This window comes from Acanthaster planci, linkage group LG17 (assembly GCF_054643075.1).
Source record: "Acanthaster planci isolate LZ-2023a linkage group LG17, COTS_SCS, whole genome shotgun sequence".
Taxonomy (NCBI): Eukaryota; Metazoa; Echinodermata; class Asteroidea; order Valvatida; family Acanthasteridae; genus Acanthaster; species Acanthaster planci.
In genome coordinates, this window is record NC_141793.1 from 9,718,112 (window position 1) to 9,742,899 (window position 24,788).

At 42.2% G+C, this 24,788-nt stretch overlaps 1 protein-coding gene across 3 annotated transcripts; it reads right to left on the reverse strand.

The window, feature by feature from the left end:
- Positions 1-3,497: 3,497 nt before the first annotated feature.
- On the reverse strand, positions 3,498-23,926 carry LOC110973499 (organic cation transporter protein-like). Of its 3 annotated transcripts, none has more exons than XM_022224360.2 (10): positions 22,983-23,926; positions 16,179-16,520; positions 15,667-15,897; positions 13,189-13,385; positions 11,925-12,281; positions 9,067-9,201; positions 8,523-8,608; positions 8,103-8,223; positions 7,272-7,344; positions 3,498-6,054 (listed from the first exon to the last, which is right to left on the reverse strand). In XM_022224360.2, the coding sequence occupies exons 2-10, from the start codon at positions 16,512-16,514 to the stop codon at positions 5,890-5,892; spliced, it is 1,701 nt and encodes a 566-aa protein (XP_022080052.2). In that variant the 5' UTR covers positions 16,515-16,520; positions 22,983-23,926; the 3' UTR covers positions 3,498-5,889. The 3 variants fall into 3 exon arrangements, with proteins under 3 accessions (XP_022080052.2, XP_022080053.2, XP_022080054.2); XM_022224361.2 differs by lacking the exon at positions 22,983-23,926 and adding an exon at positions 18,597-18,830; XM_022224362.2 differs by lacking the exon at positions 22,983-23,926 and adding an exon at positions 16,680-16,773.
- Positions 23,927-24,788: the final 862 nt, after the last annotated feature.

Sequence of the window (24,788 nt, forward strand, 5' to 3'; positions counted from 1 at the left end):
CCCAACAAAAGTGCAGCAAATAGCGTCATCTAACGATTTTTATTCGCTGTTATTCGCTGTTGCGCCTGAGTGGAGTTCGCAAACAAATTGTAAATTTGTTTTGTCCCTCCCACAACGGTACCTCGCTCGCATGATCCGCTAAATTTGGCAATCGCGCGGGTCGACCCTTGTGTGATTTCAGGCCGATAACACGCTGTGTTCCCCATCGTCACCCCTTTCTGCCACCTGGATTTAAATCCGGATTTATCCGGTTCCCAGACCCCATGCATTGACGTGCTTGTATGTTGGTTGTTTATACCCACACTACAGAATTTCTGCCCTTCCTAAATACTCGAAAAATAGCATTTGTCTAGTATAACATAGGGTCTACAAAGAACTGTTTTCCTGTATTTACCCTAGTTATATTGAGTCATGCACTTTCACTGCAGTGTAAGTTTGATATCCGTTGGGTTTAAGCCTCAGTTATGGGGTTCTGATTCATATTTGAGAAATTGCCTCGTGGTTGGTTTGTTCATAATAATGCTCCCAAATAAATTTTACTTTTCCGTTTCAGTGTCTACTGCTCATTTAAGCTGTACTCTAAACTTTGCAATGAAGCCACAGTATGCAAATATGCACTGTTTCACTCAACTGGTAAAAGGGTTTATCCAGGATTTTTTGCTGGGGGTCAAGATTTCTTTTAGTACAACGGAGTTTCTACATGCATTTTTCCGTAACCGTACACGCAAAAAGCCCCTTAGTGGTGTGTGGTTATCTGCTCCGAGCGGAACAAAAGAGGGCGTGTTTTAGCACTCAGCCATTGATCTCCATTATATAGACTGGATTGGACTTCGCATCCAAAACGCGTCCTACGTATGCATATTTTCCGGAGGGTAAATAACGAGCGTTGCAAATTTGTTGCGTGTACTTTAAAATGGAGTTTTTCAAAAAAAGGTTGAGGTTTTGTGCTTTAATCGTCAAATTTCGAAGAAAAACTGAATTGTGCACTTGGAAATAGATAAATTTGGAAAGAATAATGGTTGAGGTGTACGCAGCAGTGAATTACCGGAGATCAACATCAAGTTTGAAAGAAGGAACAGAAGGAAATGTGAGTCGCACTTTTTTAGTTTCAGAAAGTTTCTCAAGTTGTACTTTATAATGCTTAACTTTAAGGGCCTCGTAAGAAATTTATGACAGTCTATCTAGCCTATCAGGCTTTGTATATGAAACTTGACTATCTGGAAGTTGGGACCGTCTGAAATGTTACTTATTGGCAAAAGTGGTTTCAAAAACTGACTGACTAATTTGTCGCTTATTTTCCCCAGATTTCACCGGAAAATCTCCACAATAGCCATCATTTGTGTTTGTCGGATCTAATTAGACGCGCTGAACCCAAATCGTGTGATAGACGATGAGATACGAGTGAAAGAATTCTTCTTCGGGGCAGAGATGAAACCAAAGTGAGAAGCAGAGCGCTGACGTTTCTGTTAAATGAAGTTACAAACAACGGAATTCAAAGTCAACGCAGTAAACGAAACTTTCTCTACACAATAAAATTATTCGTTCTCAGTTAAAAACTGACTTTTTATGCCAGAAAGTAGCTGTTAAATGTAAACCTTCAAGTCAGGTTGTGAACTCAACTTTTTAAGCTGATGTATAAGTCTATCTGTTTTAAAAATGTTAGGCCTAGTTTGGTCGCTCATTTAAAGCTGCGCTCACTTTGTGCTCACAGAAAAGATTCTCATACTTCGGTAGGCCGCATGTCGGTTTTTAATAAAAAATTTGCTCAATTTATGAATGAATTTCATTTAATTTTACAATTTTTCCTGAGAGTGTGTAAAATTAAACGGCGATCAATACACGTAACTCTATGTGCAGTGCATTTTCAGTGGGCGTGGTTTAAACTGATGTGACGTCACACTTACGAACCGGATAATCTTGCGTACACGCAGAACGTGCGCAAGAACTCGCTTGGAAAACTTACAACCGTCTTTCTTTTGCCGCTTTGGGGTACACTTCATAGAGGGACTTCCAACCACAGACATATAACACATAGACCACCAGTCTTGCGTGTAAAACCGTAATTTTAAAAAGCGTGGGCAAACAGTGGGCAAAACGGTGAATGGCAGCGCGTTCAGTGCGAATTGCGCGTGACGCACTTAGATTGCTTGTATTTGTTTATGTGTGCTCCAAAAAGACGCTCCGTTTTTTTGTTCTCATTTGTACTGCTATCTCTTATTTCAAATGTTGTAACTGCACTGTTTCGAATCTGCATGGACCAAATTAAGTAAACAAAGGATTTCTTCCACAATCAGAAAATGACTTCATTGCATTTTATGGCTGGAATTCTTCAATTTTGTGTTAATTCCCTGTACCGAGGGGTGAATTTGCCCGCGCTTTTGGATTTAGTCCGGTGCCGTCTCGGCCACGGTACCCCTGCCGATGTTTTGAATAGGAGCTGTCTGTCTGTGCGTTTATATGTTTGTGCTTCAAGCTCGTAGGAGTAGCCCTTAAAAGTGGCAATGCTTCGGGGAGGGGTTGACCATCACCCCCCCCCCATCTGGATCAGCGACTGTGGAACGATTGCGATAAAGGAAAGAAGGAAAATTATTCTTGGTTTTTCTAGTACTTGACATTCAATGAGCTTCATTCGTAGTCAACATCAACAACTTTGTGATTCGAAACACTTTGAAGCAAACTTTAAAAAGGGATTTTTTGTAAATACACATTTCGTCTGCAGACTTTAACCTAAAGACGTTGCTGATTAAAAAAAATAGTTAACTCACTGCATTCTTGGTGGTTTTTTCACTCAAAAGTTGAACAGTTTCTTCTTTCCATTTAACGAAGTTGGGGGTGAAATGCGCTCTCGTTTCTTTGTTTTCACTACCTTGTGATGGATTTTTTAAAGATGGATTTTTTTCTCCAATTGCATTTATGAAGTAGGAGGGAATGTGTGCAATGGGTCAATGGACCTGGATTTATGCACATTCCACCTTGCATTTGAGTATTCCACAGTGGAGGCACGCGACTTTTTTGACACCAACGTGCAACTGAAGGGTGAAGAGCATGGGCATAAATCCCGGGTGGATGGGGGTATATATCCCCCCCACACACACACACTTTTTGAGGTGGGGGTTGGGCTGTTGAGTCATCCCCCCCTTGTGGTGAGCAAAAAAATTAAAGCGGGTTGTAAAGAATATCTCATACTTCCAACGACTAAAATGCATTAAATATCACTCGAAAAAGGCAAAACAATTCTTAGAAATCCATAGATATGCCATTCTGAATACATCTTACAGATGTGCATCAATATCATGAACATCGACCCCCCCGTCTTATGCTGTCGCCCCCCCCCTTCAAGTGGTTTTCATGGCGAGGAAAATCATACCCCCTCCCCCTACGTTCCCCGTCCCCCATTGCCTCAATTTCTGGCACAAATTTACACCACCGCTGAAGACAGCTATCATTTTATGGTAAACATTTAAGCTGGCTAGACTGATACACAACGAAACAGCTGATTAAGTATTTGAGTGTTTCACTGGATTATTTATTCTATTGCTTCCCTTCACAAACTGTCCATGCAACCAAACATGCACGTGCCAATGCTTCTTGTGTGCGTGCACTCTTGCAAAATTTTGAATATCTCACAGATTATCTCCAGGTAGGACTTGCAATTAACTAAACCTTATTGCCTAAACATCGGTTGAAATACACCGATGTGCGCAGATATATGAATTAAAGTATTTATAAGTGCGATTGCACTTTTCAGGATTGCTTTTAACAGAAAGATCATTTCATTAGAAAACTTAAAAAAATAAAATTACTTGATAATTTTTTATTAAAGCAACTAAATCAGAGTATTATCCAAACAAACCCCGCCATGTATAAAAAAATACCCGAGTGTCGATTCGTGTCATGCTTTTTGACGGACTCGCACTCAGCTTTTGTGGACTCGGACTCAAACTGGTGAGACCTGGTGTCCTGTCCAAGTTGTTGGACTCGACCACAACACTGCTTAGCATCTTTTGTCTTTTAGTAAAGGCAGTAGATATTTAGATGTTGCCGGCAAACTAAACGATTACTTAACTGAAAGATATTTTGCTGGCTACGAAATGATTCGTAGGACTTTCAATTCTTACCGTGACCAGCGGCATGGCTAAGGGGGCGGGGCGTGGGGCGCACCCCCCCATGATAAATCGTCGTCCCCAATCCCCCCCCCCAACTTGCATTTCGGAAACTGTACACATGCATATCCTGATAAGATCACGATTATGTACATGTATATGTCCAACATCCAGTCACCCCCCCGAATCTTGGCTACGCCGCTGACCATGGCAAATCTTAGTCTGGCTCTGTATCAACAGAGTCGCAGTGAACTTCGTATTCACAACGTGGGTATAAGACCCTTTTATATTTTCGGATTTTCCCCCGAGCAAAAATTATTCAGAGTCACAAATCAGATAACCAAAACTCTGTTATTAAATGTTAGAGGGGGATGAAAAATAATGCCGACAGCTAGGAATTGAACCCAGCTGGAAGCTCATCACGTGAATTCAAGATATGCGTCCTATCCACTACACGAAAGAAACTACTTGGAATCTGGTGGTAATTCAAAAACCTCTGTATTTATAGCTTTACTCATGTATACGACCAAAGGGGGCGCTGTTTACCTCTAGCTGGTTAAAAACAATACAGTTTGGTTATTTTTTTAATTAACTTTTAAACTCCACATTTGCATTCCATAGACATGCAGCCCTCTCACTCGTCACACACTGATAAAAGGAATTGTTTTTCAGAAAAAAAGCAACCTTGAATACTACCTTTTCTCAATATATATATTTTCTCACATATTTCAAACGTTTTTCATTCACATTCGTAGACGGTTAACTTGAAATTCGTCTCTCGAAGTCGGGAATGCGGTAATGCTGCAGTGCGGTTAGTCGCCTGTCAGTCCAGAAATTCCACTGGCTGATCTGTTTCAGCATGTGTCCATTATTTTGATTTCGTCAGATTTCAAATGGAATTCTCTTCATCTGCCGATTATGTACTCAATGTAAAGACTGAAATAGTCTTTGTTAGATCAATTTCAAGAGTGTTCCGATGAAAATCATCGAATTTGTACAACTACGCTCAGAAGTGTTGGGACCGAGAATTTAATGTTTAACAACCAATCAGAAGGACAAAAATTTTTGTTTTTATTTATCACATTCAACACATTTTTCGTCTACAGTACGTTTGGCACTCGCGGACGGTCAAATTGTCTCACGGGAAAAATATGTTAACTTGTGAAGCTTTTTGATAAACTTGCAAAAATGATCGACCAACGCGAGATTGAGCACGAGAAACGAAAGGTCATTAATTTAAGGCCCCAATTTGAAGTTAACCGTTTATGAATTTGAACAAAACAAACCTGAAAAAGAATGTGCGGGAAAACGTATAGTTAGTTATCCAAATCTCCCACATATAAACTATAAACGTTTAAAGAACAGGGCCCAGAATAAAGAAAATTTAGTTTTTGAGGACCAAGTATCAAAGCAAATTCTTTCCCTGAGGTAAAGCTGTTTTTTGTTGTTGTCTCGGCTCTACACTGAGTGGAGGCTCCCTTTGCAGAGAATCTTGAGCATATCAAGGCAGAGATATTTTATCTTGGTCTGAGGCGGTGGCACTGTCAAAGTGACCAGGCAAGCGACGTCACTTTTTGTGCCTACCACAAGCAGAAGCGGACCACGAGTAACTTTAAGATGTACGTCCGTCGACGCAACTGATGAGAGTGCAAGTATATACTGCAGAGCAATGTCTGCAGACTGTAACAGTGTAAGTGTATGCATTAACCATAACGGCACCATCCAGCACCTAAGAATAAAGGTGGATGAAAGTTCTCGATTTGTTTGCTCGGTTAGGTTTTATTTTTCATACGTGAGCGGGAGGAGGCTTTGGTGTAGCGAGCTGGGCCCCATCACTAATAGTTTCAGGAAGGTGAGTGTGGCGTGTTTCCGGCAACAGGGAAACCAGAAGGCCGGCCACTAGAGACACAGCACCGAAGATCGTCAGCGGTACCCATTCAGCCACTGTATTCTGAAAAGTAAACATCGACACAACGCGTGAATAAGTAGGACTAACCTATATGGGCTGTGATCTTAGCCAAGTTCATGAACGTGAGACATCCTATCAGTGTGGCCGTATATCCTGACCAAACTGGACTAGTTCAGTTCAGTTCAGTTCAGCTCAGCTCATCAGTTTGGCTCGTATTCTCAGAGGTAGGTCAAGAGTTCCCACGAGAAGGGGTCCCCCCGCTCCCCTAGGCCACGCATCGTGCAGCCGCATCGTGTGTAGAAGATAGGCTTGCGCGTACACCATGGAATCAATCTCTTTTGGAAGAGGTGTGGTTCTTAGAAGAACCGGTGAGTGTTCACTCACCAGAGCATCCTGGCCGAAACTTCGAGTTAACACTCACCATTTCTTTCTAAAAACCACACCTCTTCCTAAAGAGATTGATTCCATGGTGTACCCGCAAGTCTATATCTCATGTAACTTCCACCATGCAAAGCTTCAAATCTTACTGACAATATATTAGACTTTAGTCAATAAATCTGTGTTTCATAGAGTCCAAAGTCCACACAACATCAGCATCATATGAATTCAGGCTGTATAATAGAAGGGCACATTTTAATGTAGTGACCATGATATCACGGGATATATCATGACTACCAACAGGGAAGTGGGAAGCTAAGAGTCTATGAAGAAACAACTCATACAACACTGGCAACACAATCCAAAGGTTACTCTGGGGGCTTTGAGATATTAAAAGACCTTGGGGAGTTTGTATTGTGAACCAAGGTTTGCTTCATAGTTATAAAATGCTAGCCATACAATCGTTATTGAGGTGTCTGTTGGGTTAACAGTATCATTCTTTCCAGTATAAAGGCCGATTCATACTTCACGCAAAAGCGCAAACGAACGAAATATTTTTGACCTCGGATCAGATATTCGCGTTGCGAATTCGCAAAAGTGGAACACGTTTCGACTCGAGCGAACTTTCGCTGCAAATCTTTTCGTCAAACTCGCTTCGCTTTCGCCTGAAGTACGAACAGGCCTTAATGGTGTATTCACACACATTCAGTGCATTCTTTGGTTTGAAAAGGAAATATTTCTTACAATCGATGAACGTTACTTCACCGTGCCCTGGACCCTAAAACAGGCAACTGTATTTTCACTAGTAAAATTCTGCCTGAAATCCGCGAAGACTGTTTCTGTAAACAAATTCCAAGTTCCAAACTGAATATGAAACTCACAAGGTGCACGAGAAAGGGTGAGATAACAGCTCCAATTCGTCCAACCGTGAAGCAGGCACCCAAGCCGATATTCCTAGACAGTAAAAGTAAAACTTCTAACGTGAAAATAAAACTGCAGATGTTTCATAATTTGAAATGCAATTAAATGCATGAAGTGCGCGAAATATTTACCCTTTGAGAGACCGCATCCCTGCATTTAGATACAAACCATTTTGGAGCCTTGATTTGTGTCGAGTACACTGGTCAGGAAAAGTCGGTGATTCCAAAATCCAAATTTGTTCAGTATTTCCATGACGTGCCGATTAAAAGCTGCAAATTTGGTTTCAATCGCCGCTATTTTAGACGGAAAATTGAAATATTCCTCCAAGTCCACACATTTCGAGCTGCACATGGAGTTGCATGTGCACGGCTTGGAAAGTGCCTCCCGGATGTAGTATTATCTATATCTACAACAAGGTTTACTGGCAGTGCAAAAGATATAACACGAGTTGGTAAGTATCCGGTTTATGAACAAGTTGTTTCTGAATGTGATACAATAACCATGGACCTTTGGAGCATTGGGCAGTTTGTTTCAAAATTAGGAATAAAATTACGAGTATGCAAATACTAATCCATTGACAGAGGAAAAGGAATGTTTGAAATAAAAAAAAATTACTTATTAATCTAAACGCTTTACCTTAAAGTCGAGTCAAAGACAATTATCGGTAAGCTATGGATGCCACATTATATCTTAAGCGAAACCTATATATTCAATAAGTGTGTGTGACAAAAAAGGGGGGGGGCAATTAGCATACATTTTGCCACGGATAGATTTGGGGTAATCGAATTTACCTTAACACTGTGGGGAAAACCTCGGCCGAAATCAGAAAGACGATGTTGAAAACTCCACCAACAAAATATCTTCCTAGCATAGAAAAGGCAACGATGACTACCACTAAACTTACGCCACTCCCTGTGTTGGAAATACAATAATAGAAGTTTTTGTATTTGCCACAGAAGGTCAGTTGGTGTTAGGTTAAGAGTTTCTAAGCGGAGCGGTTGTAATTGTACTTACAAAGAAAACGGCGAAGCCTACCATCTGCTGTCAATTTCTTTAAAAAAAAGCACCCCCCTCGTCTCTCTGGGGGAGATAAATTACCCTCTGCAACATATAAAGCCCTGTCCAAATAGCCTTCATAAAGGTAATAAAAATACAATAGTACATCAAGTATTATACTTCCCAATACCCATAACCGTCTATAACAGACTTACCTATTTTTACGGGTGTAAAAGCCACAACTGTACAGGCGATTGCCGACCCAACAAAATATGCCATGAGTGGTCGTTTACGCCCAAATCTAAAATTGAAGACAGCATAAAAAATAGAATCACTGACATTGATGATTCAACTTATCGCTATAAACTGAAGATAATCCCCCACAACACCATGACTCTGAGGAAAACTGTGGCGAAATACAAAGAATTATGTTGTGACTTGTAACCGTCAGTTACACAGCCAACCAAAAAAAGGAAAGCTTATCTACCTCTGCATGAAATCTGAGAAATACTCCATTTCAGCCAATGGGAACTTCGGGGCAATATCAAAACGTCTCCACATGGTGGAATGCAGTGTTACCGATGACCCGAAACCAGTCGAAAATTGTATTGATCAAGTATGAGTGTCGCTTCTTGCTTCTTCAACCGATATCTGATTCAGCTGGCTAAATGGTATTGTCCAAACAAATTTGACTGTTTGGTGAGATCCATTTTTAAGCATTTCTACAACAAGGTTTCCCCTTGCCTGGTAGATTCTTACCTTTTCATGACAAAGTAGTCGATTGGATAGCAGGTCAGCTCGAGGAGAGCAATCAGGAAGAAGTTGAGATATTTGTGCCCAGCTAAATTTGACGTGTTTATTACCGATCCGAAGTATACACAATTTGCTGTGAACCTTGCAGGGAAAAAAAGAGAAGATAATGGGCACATGTTTTGAAGGGGAAAATGGGGCCACGCCTTCCCCAACAAAACAGCTTTTCTTAACATTATGAAAAGAAGAGGGTCTTCCATTTCCCTTCTTTCCAAAAGGGTACAAAGAGCCTTCACATTGGGCCTGCATCCTAAGGCATATAAGGTTACATGATAAAGATACAATTTGTTTCACCTCTCGCGGCTAATAAATGGAGGTTACATTTGAATCAACACTGTAAACTTATAGACTACAGTACCGATACATATCCATGAGCCTTACTATTTCACAGTAGCGAAAGTTTTCCTGGTGCACGCTATTTTTAGTAATGTAGCCTGGTAACAAGATTGCTGTAATTACTGTTAAATCAACACCTTTGTGCTTTTTCTGACTAAACGTTAGTTCATTTTCAATACGGGCGTTTCACAATTACGAGGCGCGAAATTGGTCGACCCAGTGCGCGTTTAGAAAGGGTCGACAGATTTCGCGCGTTCTGATCGGCCAGCGGGTCCAAACTCTTGGAGGCGCACTATTGTGAATCGCCAGTATTATCGTCTGAAGCAGAATATCAGTTTTTGGAATATCCGTAAGAATGGCATTTGAAATATAAGTCACTCCTTGTTAATACAGCTCTTTTTGTCTGCAGCAAATTATTTCATGTTATTTTGAGAAATGTAAATTTCAAGCAGTAGCCCTCCGTCTTACCGGCTGAGTTCAGACGGCTTGTTCTCGTACATTCACAAAAAGTTCCATTTGTTTTTGTGGGTCGGCCGGGAACAAACGACCGGTTATTGCGACTAGCAGTTAATGGCGAGCAACATGCACCATGGCGGAGGCCACGGGCGTTATTCGAGAGTTAATGTTTGGATAACTGGGCTGAATTCTTTTCTATTTAACAGAAGCATTCATTTCTATGTTAAGAAAAATAATTATGTTAATTTTGCCAAACTTCCCATTGTCTCTGGCTTTGTAAGCCATCTCTCTACTTATTGCAGCTATTAAAAAATAAAAATCTCACGAGTTTTTCGGTGTGTTCCTGTTAAACCCTGGCGAGAAGGTGGTGTCTGATCCGGTTCGGAGAACAGTGTTCTTGAGTTTTGTTCCCGCAGTTCGAGCACGAGAACAAGAAACCCGTGTCAAGAACGGGCCGCCCTAACTAGGCCACCAAGTCTGAGCGGATGGGAACTTGCCATTTGCGCACAGATTCGTACGCGTCATAGGGCCTTTTCGAAACCAGTAGATTAGGCTTCGTCTTTGGCTTTGCTGGTACCAGTCAGATCCTGTGCATGCAGTTTCGAATGCTGCCTCAAAATGACTGGAACCAGCAGAGCCGAAGACTAAGCGTAATCCACTCGTTTCGAAAAGGCTAATATAGATATATACTGAATGAACTTCGCGTTTCACGAGCCTGGTTGAAAACTTTTTTAAACTGATAATGGTGTACTTGGTGTATCTCAGGGTGCATACACTTGACAGCTCCATTTTCCATCGCAGCATAACAACTTGAAGCCCGTGTCTGGGCCATTTTGGGTGTAAAAGAGCTAATACCTCGAAGCTACTTAAAACAAATCAATTTGCTCCTGGAGAGAAGTCAATGCCAGCGAGGAAGCAGATATTTGGAGAAAAATGTTCCTAGGTATTCTTTAATCAAGTTGCTTTCCCTCTTTCCACCCTCCACCCTACCCTCAGGTGTTTCAACGGTCATCTTGCTGTTTCTTCGTCTCACACAGGCTACAACTTTAAGGTAAAAAACACATTACTCAGAGGCAGGCTTCCGCTAACTTTCCTCGAATGATTTCACATCCGAACAAAGATAGGGGTGATGTGTAAATTACTATGTCGCTGGGAGGTATTAATATCTGTTCCGGAGGAAGTACCGCTAATTGTGAAGATCTACTGTTTCAGTCGGCCTGGGGGATATTTGTGTTAATGTTGTGCGGTTTTCCGAACTGTGTATCTGGTTTAGTGTCACAATTGTCCAATCCTTTACATCGATCCTTTTCAATATCAACATTAATATTAGTTAACTCTACAAGAACAACATGCAACATCCATAAGTGGATCTCTGTTGACGTTCAAGCGGTGTTTTTCTAAACAATTCAGATCCCAAAAAGCAAAATCACTGGTACAAAATCAGCACGCATTACTGACGGCACATGTTCCTCGAGCATGCATGAATCATACTAAAATACACGATGTCTCGGTGCCTTGTCAATGTTAAATACTTAAAAACTCTAAATTCCCGGGGCTATATGCAGCTGCTCTGTCGATGTCCTCTATCAGAGGTCATTGGCCTCGAGTCATTGACCTCTGTAATAAAAGATGGATCCAAACTTCGTGAAGTCCTGCGGCCAACAGTCAACACGCGACTATGAGAAGTGAAACTGTCACGATCAGCAGCCACAAGCAAGACCTTTGGAAACAGCCTCTATGTCTATGTGTCTATCCTAATTTCAATAAATCAGTATGCAAGGCAAACGGCTGCTTTATATAGATGTTCATAAGTTGTACAATGTTTTTGGTGAGCCCCCTATGAGACAGAAACCTGCATATGGTTTCCTTGAACTACTATCGAGGACATCCTCCCTTGCATCTCTGTCTTCTTTTGCAGAGGCTTTTGTCTTGTATGTCCTCAAGTTACGCCACACACCTTAACACACCACTGATAATAGACGGTACTGAAGTTCCCACTCATTTGGTATACTCACCAGCAAAGAAATAATATGAGAGTCCGAGCAGCCATCTTCTTCGTGGTAAACAGGTGAAACGTCGAATACAGGCGTTTTCGATCCCTCATGCCGTGATTCGATTTCTCAATCATCGATACTGTCGATGGCAGTTTGCCATTCTGAACTTTTGCGTAGCCGTTTCTGTGATCAGTCGCATCGCTGGACTCACGATCGATACAGGAAACATCCTCCAGTGGGAAGTCTTTAGTTTCATCGTGGACACTCAGCACCTTGGAGTAAGGCACTTTATTGGACTTGGCAAATCTGGCGATGATTTTTTCCGCCTCCTCGAACCGACCTTTTTGAACCAGCCACCTTGGAGATTCGGAACAGAGACTGAAGGAAACATAATTTAAGATTATATAATACATTGCATTTTGCACTAAATACTAAGTACTATCATTTGAGTTTAAGAGTAAAATCTTATTAACTGATACGTGTATTTAAATTTCCTGAAAATCTCGATATGACAGTTTTATATCTCACTACAGATAAGTCGAGCGTGCGAATTACCATCCATTTGATTTGTTTATAGTTAAGGCCAAAATAAATTCCCGTCAACTAATTGATGGATAATTGGTCACATGACATTCAATTATCCGTCCTAACGCACGACCTACCTGCGACACAAAAACAGTAGTTCCATTCTACAAGCGAATGGAAGTTCCATTGGTCAGTCACATGTAATAATTATATTAACTTGGAAGGGATGCCAGAATTTATTGAGGGAGGAACTTGATTTGGATTAATTTTGCATGAAAGCGCTGGCTTCCGGCCTTGATTAGACTATGGGGTTCGAGACCTCCTCCCCCCTACCCTCCCCGCTGCTGGCTTCAGTTAAATTTTATGTCTCCACGGATATCTGTGCACAGATAAGACTGTCTCTTCACAGAGGTCATTACTATGAGTTAAAGTGTTACATGTAGTACTTCCCAGTGCAAAGACTCGCACTTTGACTCAAGTCCTTATAGTAATACCTATTGCAAACACCCGGGCATTTTTAACATACTTTTTAAGCCAAATACTTCGTTTTCTACCGACACAGTCATGATCAACCTAACGCTTACATCATTATGCTCCATCAGATTTTCAGGCCTGGTTCCAAAATTTACCCTCTTTTTAAGCATTCTAAACAAAAAACAAATGCACAAAATCCACTACATCTGAGGGGTGAGTTGACCGCCTCAGAGAGGCCAACAGACTTGAAAATATCACGAATGAAATAATGAAAAGAGACACGTACATGATGAAAGGTAGAAGCAGAAAGCTCGGCAACGAAATGGCAAGCTGGAAGTGCCTCCAGTTGGGGAAGACATAGGCCAGCGGCCCCACCAGCAACACGCCAGTACCGTACATGATGCCGTTCACGACATGGCCTTTCATTCGCCTATCTGTGGTGCACATCTCTATGGCCAAAACGTAACTGATGACAACAGTGCCCTACAAATGGAACATCAAGATGGCTGCATTGAGTCAACGCTTTATGTGGCAATCTTTTACCTCATCGGCAAAACGCACCTTCGCTTTCAGCTTATGGTATACTTTAGTTAAATTAGGCCTTTCTTGCGTTAAGAGGCCAATTTCTATTGTTAGGAAAGTCTGAACCACATTGTGGAGACAAAGCATTGTCCCACACTGTAAAAACGCTACTAAAAAAAGTTGGGAAAAAGCTCAGTTAGCAAGATGTTGGTCATTTTCAGTGTAAATGTTTGTTATTTTCTAAAGGATTTACCATACAGTTGGACAGTCACCTTGTGACCAGAAGTCAGAAAGTTGACATTTACGCCAATTAAGGGCAAAAGTTTGTCAAAATCTGCTCAATTTATTTTACAGTGCATACTGTTTTTGGTGCCCATGATATTTTTTCCAAAAACGTGTGCAGTCCCCCAAACCCCATAACAAGTACACGTATGAGTGAAGAAGAGTGTCAGTCACTGAGTGGACCTCTGAACAAAAGATGTCCACACAATGCAGGTAGTGGAGACCTTGTGTGGACTTGCCCACGTCCACACAAGGTTTTCTCCTCTCTCAGAAACAGTTGATGCATTTGGTGTTGGGATTATCTGTTGCAAATGAAGAGGAATAGATAAGGAAATCATCATCATCACGTCTGGCACGAGAGAGCGTCCAGTTCAAGAAAAATTACTATATCACCAAGTTTTCTTGACTCCACAAAAACCTATCGGTATGTGATGCTACCATATTAGTGTGTGGGGGGGGGGCGGTGGTGTGAACCTATGATATGAAGGGGAACTCCATTTGATCATCAAGTTTACTTAAACTCTGTTTTTGTTCCATGCAAATTGTTAGTGTGGCAGAAGGGGACATGAGAGGATATGGGCTTTCAGCGAGGATGTCCTTTGCGAGCAAATGACAGAACAGGCACAATGAATGGCTGATCAAACCCTGAAACAACCGGGAATCTTCAGACCATCTAACAGCCGGGGGGTAGATTCCGCCCACCCCCACTGGCCGGGACTCAGCTGTCACACGCCTAACCCTTTTGATCATTATAAGCACAAACCGACCCCAAGATATTACTGAAAAAAGCTCTTGGAGACTCGGCGGGGGGATGCATGGAAGACATGGACTTTGTCGAAGAGGGAGTGAGATTCGAACGCCCCCCGGTTCTTTTAGGGTTGATCCAGCCAACGTCGACAGACCTGCGCACACTATGAAAGACATGTAAATGTAACCCATTCTAAAATGTGTTTTTACATTGCATGCACTTCTTGTACGGCCAACAACGAACGCTACATGACTATCCGCTAAGATCCAAACGGGCCAGATGGGATCGTGCGAGGTCTTCATCGGTGAGGCTCGTGGCGAGGCCTCATGCACACTTTACTGCATGGGGATTCACTCCAACTGTACAACACTGATGACGGCAAAGTAACGATGACAACCATGACAGCACAGAAATGACAGGAAGGGATGGGCTGATGAGCAGTGCTAAAGCATAAGATAGAATGGCAGGGAGGCGTCTACGTACACTAAGCAACGATTGTACAGACACATGCCCATATTCTATCCAATTAGCATTGCGAGGTGTTTTCGTTCATTTTTTTCAGTACTCAAAGAGTGTGTTTCATAAACACACAAGTGGGCTCATAGCCAATGATTTCCAGTCAGTCCTTGTCAAACAAATGACCATACTTTCGTACGTTACCTTCCCAGTCGGATCCAACGCGGTTCCTACCAACTGCGCAAATTCGTATTCACCGCTGACAATCGAAGCAAAGGGTTTTTCTGCGCCGGGTGCAATGCGCGATTTTTCAACTTTGTCTTTTCCAACCAATTCGGGAGAGTAAAAGGGGGGAGAAAAACACAAAAGAAACAAGCGAACAATTCGTCAGATATTCTACCTTCCATGAAGGCGAAAAAAACTGAAGAGTGAAGCTGAGATTCAAGACAAGTCGCCAAAACAATAAAAACATACACAAAAAAACCAGAAGATGGCAAAATGGGGACGAAGAATGGGTGCGTGTTCAGTGTTTTTCATTCCTTAAATTTCAATGGACACGAAACTATAAATCCAAGGACCCTGGTGCCTGTAAATTCGTAATTTCTGGTGTCTGTTGAGATTTTCACAGTTAGTCTCATCAATGTACATCCTTTTTTATTATCACTAATGGGACAAATATTACCGATGGTGACGTGGCCTTGACGCAATGTTCCTACAGTGCATAATCTACTTGCCGCGCCTCATATGAGCACCTACCCCCAACCAAAACCCAACGCCAAAGAAGAGTGCCGCTATCAGGTAGTAGTTCCAGGCACAACTGACTACGGTTCCGCAGACTCCGAGACCGAGGAGCGAACATATTAGACTCTTACGCCGGCCGTAAGTATCGGACATTTGGCCCAGAATAAGCGACCCAAGGAGACAGCCGATGTAGCTGATGGACTGGATCGTGCCGCCGAGTAGACGTTTTTCACAGACTAGATCCAGCTGAAAAAAAATCACAAGAAATTCACTGAATGAAAAAAAAGTAATGTGACCGACTGTGTAACTCTTCAAGTTAGAGTTTTTTCTCTTTTCGTAATGTATAAATCGTTTTGAGGTAAGTTTAATGTCAGTCTGTATCGAATAATATGACTGTGGCATTCATCAAAGTGCCATCCGAAGTTGTGATATGTCAGAAAAATCTGCACCCACAGTCTGAACCAACTACATCTTTTTAAAAAACCAAATGATGCCGATGACAACAAGATATCAGAGCCTATACTTACGTCAGTTACCACGCTTGTTTCCCCGTGGGTGGACTCGTACTCCCATCCATGCAAGCAAGTGGTCAGCTCAGAGGTGACGCTGCCATTCCTTACTCGGTACAGATGACAACTGTCGTAGGTGTCCTCGTCCGCGTCGCCTCCCAGGTAAGGCACCGTCTCGTTCAACGTGAAGCCCGGTGGCGGCCGGCATCGATAACCGTCGGGCTGGCCCACCGAGAGGGCTGGCCCGATCATGTGGATCGGTGCCAGTAAAGTTGCCAGGCTGCATAGGAAGAAGTTCGCCTTCTGTAAGGGACCGAAGCCACCGACATTCTGTAGGGCAGCGTCGACATCCATGCCCAGCTGAAAAAGTGTCAGACACACGAGAATCAGATATTTTGGGAATATTTTTCTATATAACTTGTTTGAATGGGTAGCCCTACACCAGTAGGACTAGCATTGCCACGTTAGGCTCCTAAACGAGTCATAGGCCATACCATTTTGCCTTGATATGTATTGTACCTTAACGATTGTGCGGCAACACCCACGCCGTTACAATGGGGTAAGGGGCAGCTTACGACATCGCCATCAACAAAACGGTAACCACGCTCGGTATTATAGGCTGAAATGAGACTCGGTCGAACAACCTCGTCTGCCGTCAACAAAGGAGGCTTTCAGGGAGAAATAATTCTGTTTGGAACGTGGTGTCAGATGTTGGACCCGCTTTTAATCATTTTATATGCAATGTGCGTAACAAAGGGAGTGTAATCCTACGTCTTTAGGTGAGAGGAATGCATCTAATCTTCAAGGCGCCCTGGCGAAAGTCTTCTAGTTATGAAATATAGCCTTACTTTTCTAACGTCGATATGACGTATCAAGATTTAAAATTACAAAAATGCAATGTCAACTTTGCAAAACTTTATTTCTTGTTACTGTAACAAAAAGGTCTCTGGTGCTGGGTCAAGACCCAGCTGGTGGTATGTTCGTTGTGTTGGCACATTCCTTGTTGGGGGTGCTGGGCCATGTCCATTGAGATGAAGTACAAAAGGTAGATGGACTGCTTCTAGCATCCCACTGATGGTTTGCTAGGAGGGTATAAGAGGCCCATGCAATTACTACTGGGTGAGACATTTCCACAGAACACTCTGGCTGGGGACACATCTCTGTAGCTTGACGGGCGGCGGTCTTTTTTTTCTCTATACACTGTGAAGTTAGTTGTAGCCTGTTTATTTTGTATAACGGTTACTGCCGTCCGTCAGTGTCTCTCTTCTGTCGTAAGTTTGTCTTTTGTTTGCTATGTTGTCGAGTGCTATGGAGACCTAGCTTGGTCAATCTCACTCCTTTTTTTCTAGAGCATTAAGAAATAAAAGTGTTCCTTTTTTATACTTTTTATCTGGAGACCAAAATAAATAACTTGTGTTCGGTCGACTGATATTGAGTTTGTGTTCTCAACTGGCGGGCGTGGCCCCCTAAAAAGGAGTCGCCGTTACTTTATCCATATCTGTATCTTGATGACGGACAACTTAAGAAGGCATCATGTGTTATAGTAACCGTAACACCTCATAAATATTCATGAGCAAATGGGCGCGTCATTGACCAAATTCGCCGCACGTCCATGAAGTAGAACTGATATGGTGCCGTAGCGTATCTAGCTTTTGGTGTGTTCGGGGGGGGGGATTCAAGAGCGAATGTGACTTCGGGCTTATTTGACATGACGCTGGGGAGAAAAAGCGTTACCCGCGGTTCAAAAATTCTAGCTTTTATTTCCGTTGTTTCTTAGGGTTTAGGTGCTAATTACTGATATATAAATATTGAAAAAAGTGATGAATAAGTGTCAAAATGAAAATTAAAGTATTAAAGTGAAAATATCCGTCAGGGGAGCAAGTTCCCCTCCCCCATCTCCCGTTCAGGCTGGATACGCCACTGCCCAGGTAACGTTATCCCGCAGAGAATATACCACAATGCAATTTTACTTTGTTTTTTCTCCTTGCACCAAAATTCTTTTTGGAACCTGCCCCGTATAGACATAGTGTTTGGCATGCAATCTTTACTGAACCAGTCCGTTGCATTTCTTGCCAGACGCCGAACTCTGCCGCTCAGAAACAAATTGTAAGTTGACCGTAAATTCATTACTTTGTCAATTTGCTCATGGATAATTATATGAGGTGCTGCGAACAAAATAATTTACATAACGTTGGCGACAACTGTACCTCATGCATTTTCGTAGGAAAATAATGCTCACCGCATGATAATCACATACACAGTCACATAGACTGCATGTGAAGTGTATCTAAAGTGACGAGACATTCTAATGCCCTCGTCTCGCCTGCAGGTTCCTCGACGTATAGGCCTACACACCCTAAGTGTACATGTACATGACCACGTATTGCATGTGCGCCGCGAAGTTCACACATAACTATGTACATGTACGTACCGTACCTAATGCGGCGTGAATTCTTTCTGTAGCAGTTTTCTCGGCTTGTTGAAAACGACAGAGACGACCTATACCTGGTTGCTCCCAGCACAAAAATATGTACGCGATAACGAGTACAAGTAGGCTCCGTGGTTCATAACAGAAAGTTTTCAAGGATTTGTGGTACTGGCCGCACAGTGTACGCGACATGAATGTATTCATTCTTACTACCTACATGTACGTATAGTTGCAATGACCTGCGCAAAAGGAATGCACACAACTGGGATCATCGCGGGACGCATGTAGCATCACAATGCATCAAATCTACAGGCACACATAACCTTGAACCCAAAAGGCAATGAAAAAAATCCAACTGCATGTTTCTGCATTCAGAAACAGCAGCAAACCTGCGGTGTACATGTTGTCTGTACAGTTTGAAGCAATGTGAAATTTACATTGTTCAGCAGACAGGCAGTATATAGGCTAACTCATTTCCCCATTAAGGTCGTTTATTGTTGTTTGTTGATTTAGGAGTAGTCATTATTCGGTGCTTTGACTGCACCTCTGTGGCATTTTTAACAGTTTTCAAGATTTATTCTTTCGCTTTATATATGACTACCATGCAGCCACAGTTTTGCCCATAACAGGCTGGCCACAAATGCACAGTACCTTAGAGTCACAGACCAGCTAAATCTGCCACAGTTAACGTTGACAAAATACTCCCACTTACAAAAATTAAAAAAATATTTAAAAATCATAGAAAATACTCACAGGTTTCTCACGTTTCAGTATACACATCAACTTAAAGTTCATTTCCTTTTTTTCAATTGTGTTTTCAATTTTCAGGCAGTTAAAGTGAATTTGAAAGTATTTCTACCCAGATGATAACCCCTAAGGCTAGTGAAGCCCGTCGTAATTAAACCAAATGCCCACATGCCATTGCAAAACAGAGTCCTCTGGAGATCTCCATTGAAAAAAAAAATCTTTCAGAAATGCAAGCTGGAAGTCCTGTTGGTGGCTTCCACCCAATTAAAACAATTTCCCAAGTCCTAGTTCCCTGAAATACTCTTTATGGCAGAGCATTCCCAGATTAAAGGAGAGCTATGACGTTTGATTAAGACTCTACCAATTCCTTTGCCGAAATGAGAAGTCACGTGAGATTGCATTGTCTAGTATTTCAATAGCTAAATCAACTCTTTCAAAGAAATCAAACCACTCTTGTGACATCAGCCAATTCGGTAAAATTCTAATTGGGTCAGAACAGTGAAAAAAATAGCATAATTATAGAGAGACATGGTACCCTTTTCTGTATATTTTCAACAATTGTTGAAACATTGTTCATTTTTTTGTGCTGGTAAATCTCGTTTTGGAATGGAACCCTTCATTTGGACTTGTGAGGAAATGAAAGCAGTGGGTGCGTTCTACGATCCACTGATGGTCCCAGGGGTGGATCCAGGGGAGTGGGGGTGCACTTCCCCTTTGTCACCAATAAATAAATAAATAAATAAATAAAAGAGAAGAAAAAGAGGGAGGAGGAAGAAAAAAGATGGGTCATACTGACTAAAATTGCACCGTCCGTCCGTGGGTGCCAACTGCATGTCTGTGTTTGTGACTTATAAGCATGCACTGTACATTAATAGTTGTGCATCAAACCGAAGAGTTACTCAATTAACAGCTTCGGTCAGGAGCAAAGCCTTCATAGCTCTTGCCAATAACGCTGGACAAATGATGCAATTCATCTCACACCTCAAAGCAAAACGTTTTGTTCTGTGATTATTGAAGAAGGGAAGTGGTTCAAATCGGAGAAACTACCTAAAAGCTGGCGATTCTTTTTTCCCACGTTCATTCGAATCAGAGACTCTTCACTTTTTCTTCGTTTCTCTACAACAGAGTGTCTCAGAAAAATGCCAGCCGTACAAATTGCTTGATTCCTAATTAAGGTAAAGGTGAGGTAGAATTTGAATCAGGCAATTTTTGACTTATTGGCCGTGTATACCAGAGGTCATTACCGCATTAGTAACGAATGCATGCAGGTTCACTTTGCCGTAAATTAACGTTGTTTTTACAAGTATTTACTGAGCTTTTATGCCGTGATTGCAGCACATTGCCGCACATTTACAAAGTAGTGTTTTACAGTTTCAACTTTGACCTCGATTTGCATGTCAACACGAATGGGGTGTCGCTACTTTGGTCCAAGCGCTGTGGCTGTATGCACTGCGTTAATGTAAATTAACCGAGATCAATTAATTTCAATTTTACATATTAAATTGCATTCTAATTAAATGGCATTGGTCTGCCGTCAGACGATTGCTGTAACTTATCTACAGTACATAACTGGCCCTTGCTTTGCCAACATAGCACCGTAAAAAAATTATAGTGCACCCGTTACGTCGCTGCAATGCACAAAATGTGACATCACCCCAAGTAAATTTACTTAACAAATAAAACTTGTGGGACCTATAAATGGTGAAAGACACGTCTGCTTTTATTCTAGGTGGCAGTTTAATTATGCCAGCTATTGCATCTCACTTTAACAAGCAAAAAACAACTTCATTCCCGTTAACTTCACGCGCATGTAGTTCACGTTTGGAGTGGGCCCACGTGTGTTTGTTTTCATACAACAAAATTTAGAGGCTACGTTCAACTGCTGAATTTCAATAAATAATAATATCGGGCTTATCTGCCTACTCGGCTACACAGAAATGGACCAAGTACATACAATATACATTATCACACTAACAACTTTGTTGATTGCAATCTTCGGTGAGCCACACAGTTTACCACACGTCGTCCATGGATTCTGTCCAGTCATATAGCTATAAATAAGTTAACGGAGAGAACAATGTGATATCGGTAACAATGGTTTCTGCCCTGACCCTTTGTGCCAGGGACTATCTTTATCGTGCACCGGTCAGAGGCCGAATAAAACTATAGCTGTAGGCCCTCTGCAGACTGAGCAAATTGATTTACTTACAAAATGTTCATTATCACCTATTTTCTATAAAACGTTTTTCTCTCAGTGTTAACCCAAACAAGTACACCCAGCAAGCAATGAGACCGAGGGGTACCCCCCCAACATGTCCAATCCCTCTACACATTCCAGACTATTTTTACTTAACACATCCCCCAAGATGTCTAAAAGGAATTCCCCAGATTCCTGTGAGACAATGATCAACACAAAGCAAGGGGGTTCTCTCCGTCTCATACCTTGCTGCACATGTAAACAAGGCATCAGTCGCCCTAAGGGTCAGCGACCCTTTAGACCCGGTTTGAAAAGCCCCCCCCCCCCGTAGCCCACACTGTATAATGCCTGCCCGGTATTCAGGCTACTCCAGGCCGGTATCAGGCCTATCTGGACATCGACATTTCAAAGTTCCTGATGAACGGCTTCCCCCACCCTGCCTCCACAGATGAATAGGGGTCTAAGCGGATTAGTGTAAACACTGTATAGAGCTGAAGGATTAAAACCACAAGCAGGTTCCTTCTGGGATAGATTCCATGTACTAGTACTTGCAAACAGTAGACCCTAGGATGGAGAAGTTTGAGATCAACAACCAGTCCAGCATCCCAGGCCGGTAGCCAGGCCGGCAGGAAAGGGGTTTTTGCAACAGGGCGAGCTTACCGGGGGGTCGCCCTTTTCAAACCGGGTCTAAATGGTCACCGGCCCTTACTTTGGAAGTCTTTCCTCAGAACCCCATCATTTTCGGGAAAGTAAAAAAAAAATCTCTTTTTCCTTTGACGGCCTCCTTCCACAGAGGATTACGTAATATACGATGATAGATGACACTTGACATTGCCATAAGTTGAGAGAAACTGAAAAAAAAAGTCCAGGGGATCCCTTCCCCTCCCCTATCCCCTCCCCCAGCGTAGGTGTACGTACTTGTGACCCGCGTACACCGAAATCAGGAATAAGTCGCAAATTGACTTTTAGAGATATGTACATCGCCAGAAAGAGAATTTCATTAGCTTTCAAATTGTACACATTACAAGTGTGTTGACAGTAACCTTTGATACATACACTTCCAAAATATGCAGAAACCGTCACATCGATTTTTTTTCAACATTAACCTACATCCCTACTTTGCTCGCCATTGCGTAAAACGGTTTCAGTGACTTATTCCTGATTACTATGTACCGGGGATTTTTAGTGCCCTAAACACCCAACAGAGTTTGAGCCTACCCATGTTATGAGGCTCCGGGCTCGACCTGTCGGCAGCCCCATCTCAAACTGCACGCACGCAGATGATCTGCGTATTTGGCTAACATGTCGAGTGTTTGCCAAAAAGATCTTTCAAATCATTTTGTATTGTTTCGTAGCGTCTGTTCGCTCTGGTCTGATAATCACAGCCGCCTTCGTTGACAACATGAAGGAGAGAATGCTATCAAAAACGGACAGAGAGAGAAATTCTCACCTTGAAGACAGTTCACGCTCAAGTTGCAGCAGAACGTAAGTTGTACTCGCAGAATGGATCGTGCGCAGCCAGTGCCGGCATCATAGACTGTTCATCGTTGTGACGACGGTGACAGACTATTGACTGAGGCTGTAAACCTGGATGGCTCGATCATGACACACACAAACTGCATCTGTGCCGTTTGCTGGTAAAGGCCAAATGTCAAGTCGGTCATGCATATTTCATGTGGCACTATGTTGCGAAATCAGGGCTATCATACCCGATGGTATATACAAATTGTGGCACAAACATTGTAAGCCCATTGTTAAAAACGCACTCAATTACAAGGCTTCCAGAAACAAAAATTGATGTATTCTCAACCCACAGCTGCGGTGGCATGCTCACATAAGTTATTTTCACTAATAGATTCATAATCGGCATGCACTGAGCATGAGTAGTCTTCACTCGGCCTCGTGGGAGCTGCTCCAGTTAAAATGTCTGACTTTACTACCGAAACGTATTGGATACTCTATGAATCAAGGGTCCGGTATCACCCAATGTCCACGTGACCAAGACTGGGGGATTCCTTCAGTTTTCAGGAAAATGGCCGAAATATTTCAAATTCGTCCCTTTTTTTTACAATATGTCCGGATGTTACCGTTGATGTTCGGTTATTCCTGGCCTGGTAGGTAGGCTTGCTGATGAACGTAAACTCCCGCATCCTTATGGCAGCTGTTGATCCTACAATATTTGACTTTACACTAAAATCGAAGGTCGCTCTGGCCAAAATCGGTACCTGACGACGACCGGCAAATGCCGACACATACAGGGTGCACCACTTTAATGAAATAGAAAACACCCGGGCTCTCCGCTTGTGATCCCTGAGTCATATCTATTTATATCCGTGGGTGATCCCTGGCCTAACATTTTTTAGCAAGAGTTGTCAGGTAATCTTTGAGCAGGGAACTGGACTACAAAGTCATGCACTTAGGAATCGCGAAGGTTGCACGACACCAAATGAACGCCCATGGAAAACAGTGCAAAATCGAACCGAAATAGCGCCGCCTGTTGACTCTCGTGAAGAGGTTGGCCTCGGTTTTTTCACTGGAAATTCAACATTATTGCCAGGAAATCACTTTTTTGTTTCAATTTCATGGGGGTTAGCCACGACAATATTTTTTATTTGCCTTTGAACAAAGATACCCCCAAAATAGTAAAACCAAGCGCTCATTTCCGAATGTAGCCGCCCGCCTCTATCCAAAGTAGGTCCGCAATTTGGGTCTTTCAGTAAAAGAAATACCCCCAACAGTCAGATTTTAATGAAATTCGAAAGTGAGGCTTGGAACGCACAGAAATTATGAACAGTCTGGTGCCATTCTAATCGACCGTTTGCAATATGCAATTTCGGTGAATAAGATTAAAAATGGCTTCTACCTGAATAAAGACTAATGCGCGGACTGGCAGCTTTTTCACCACTCAAGATAAGTATGGTTTCACTGTACCCAAATGACAATAGTTATTGGCCAAGATGAGCCTAGAATTCTTGCCTATTCACAATGAATAAGACCCAGTAGCATATATCTGTGCCGTGGAAATTGGGGAATGGAAAAAGGTAGAGGGGATGACTTGCCCGGCCATGGAAATTTGAAAAGCCGGAGGGGGGCATATACACTATATAGGAGGCAATGTTCATGATAAAGATGTAGATCTGTAATGTGTATCCAAATCATGCTGTCAGAATGGTATTATTACATGGCTTTTAAAAATTGTTTTCCCATTGTAGTGATATTGCAAACTTTTTAGTCGTTGGGAAATTCTTAAAATTCT

Coding starts and splice junctions, on each gene's coding strand:
- LOC110973499 (XM_022224360.2), bottom strand. CDS start 16,514: ATGGATGTCGACGCTGCCCTACAGAATGTCGGTGGCTTCGGTCCCTTA. Junction 8,609..9,066: donor GACTACTTTGTCATGAAAAG/GTAAGAATCTAC, acceptor CTTCAATTTTAG/ATTTGGGCGTAAACGACCAC. Junction 6,055..7,271: donor CACCCTTTCTCGTGCACCTT/GTGAGTTTCATA, acceptor TTTACTTTTCAG/AATACAGTGGCTGAATGGGT.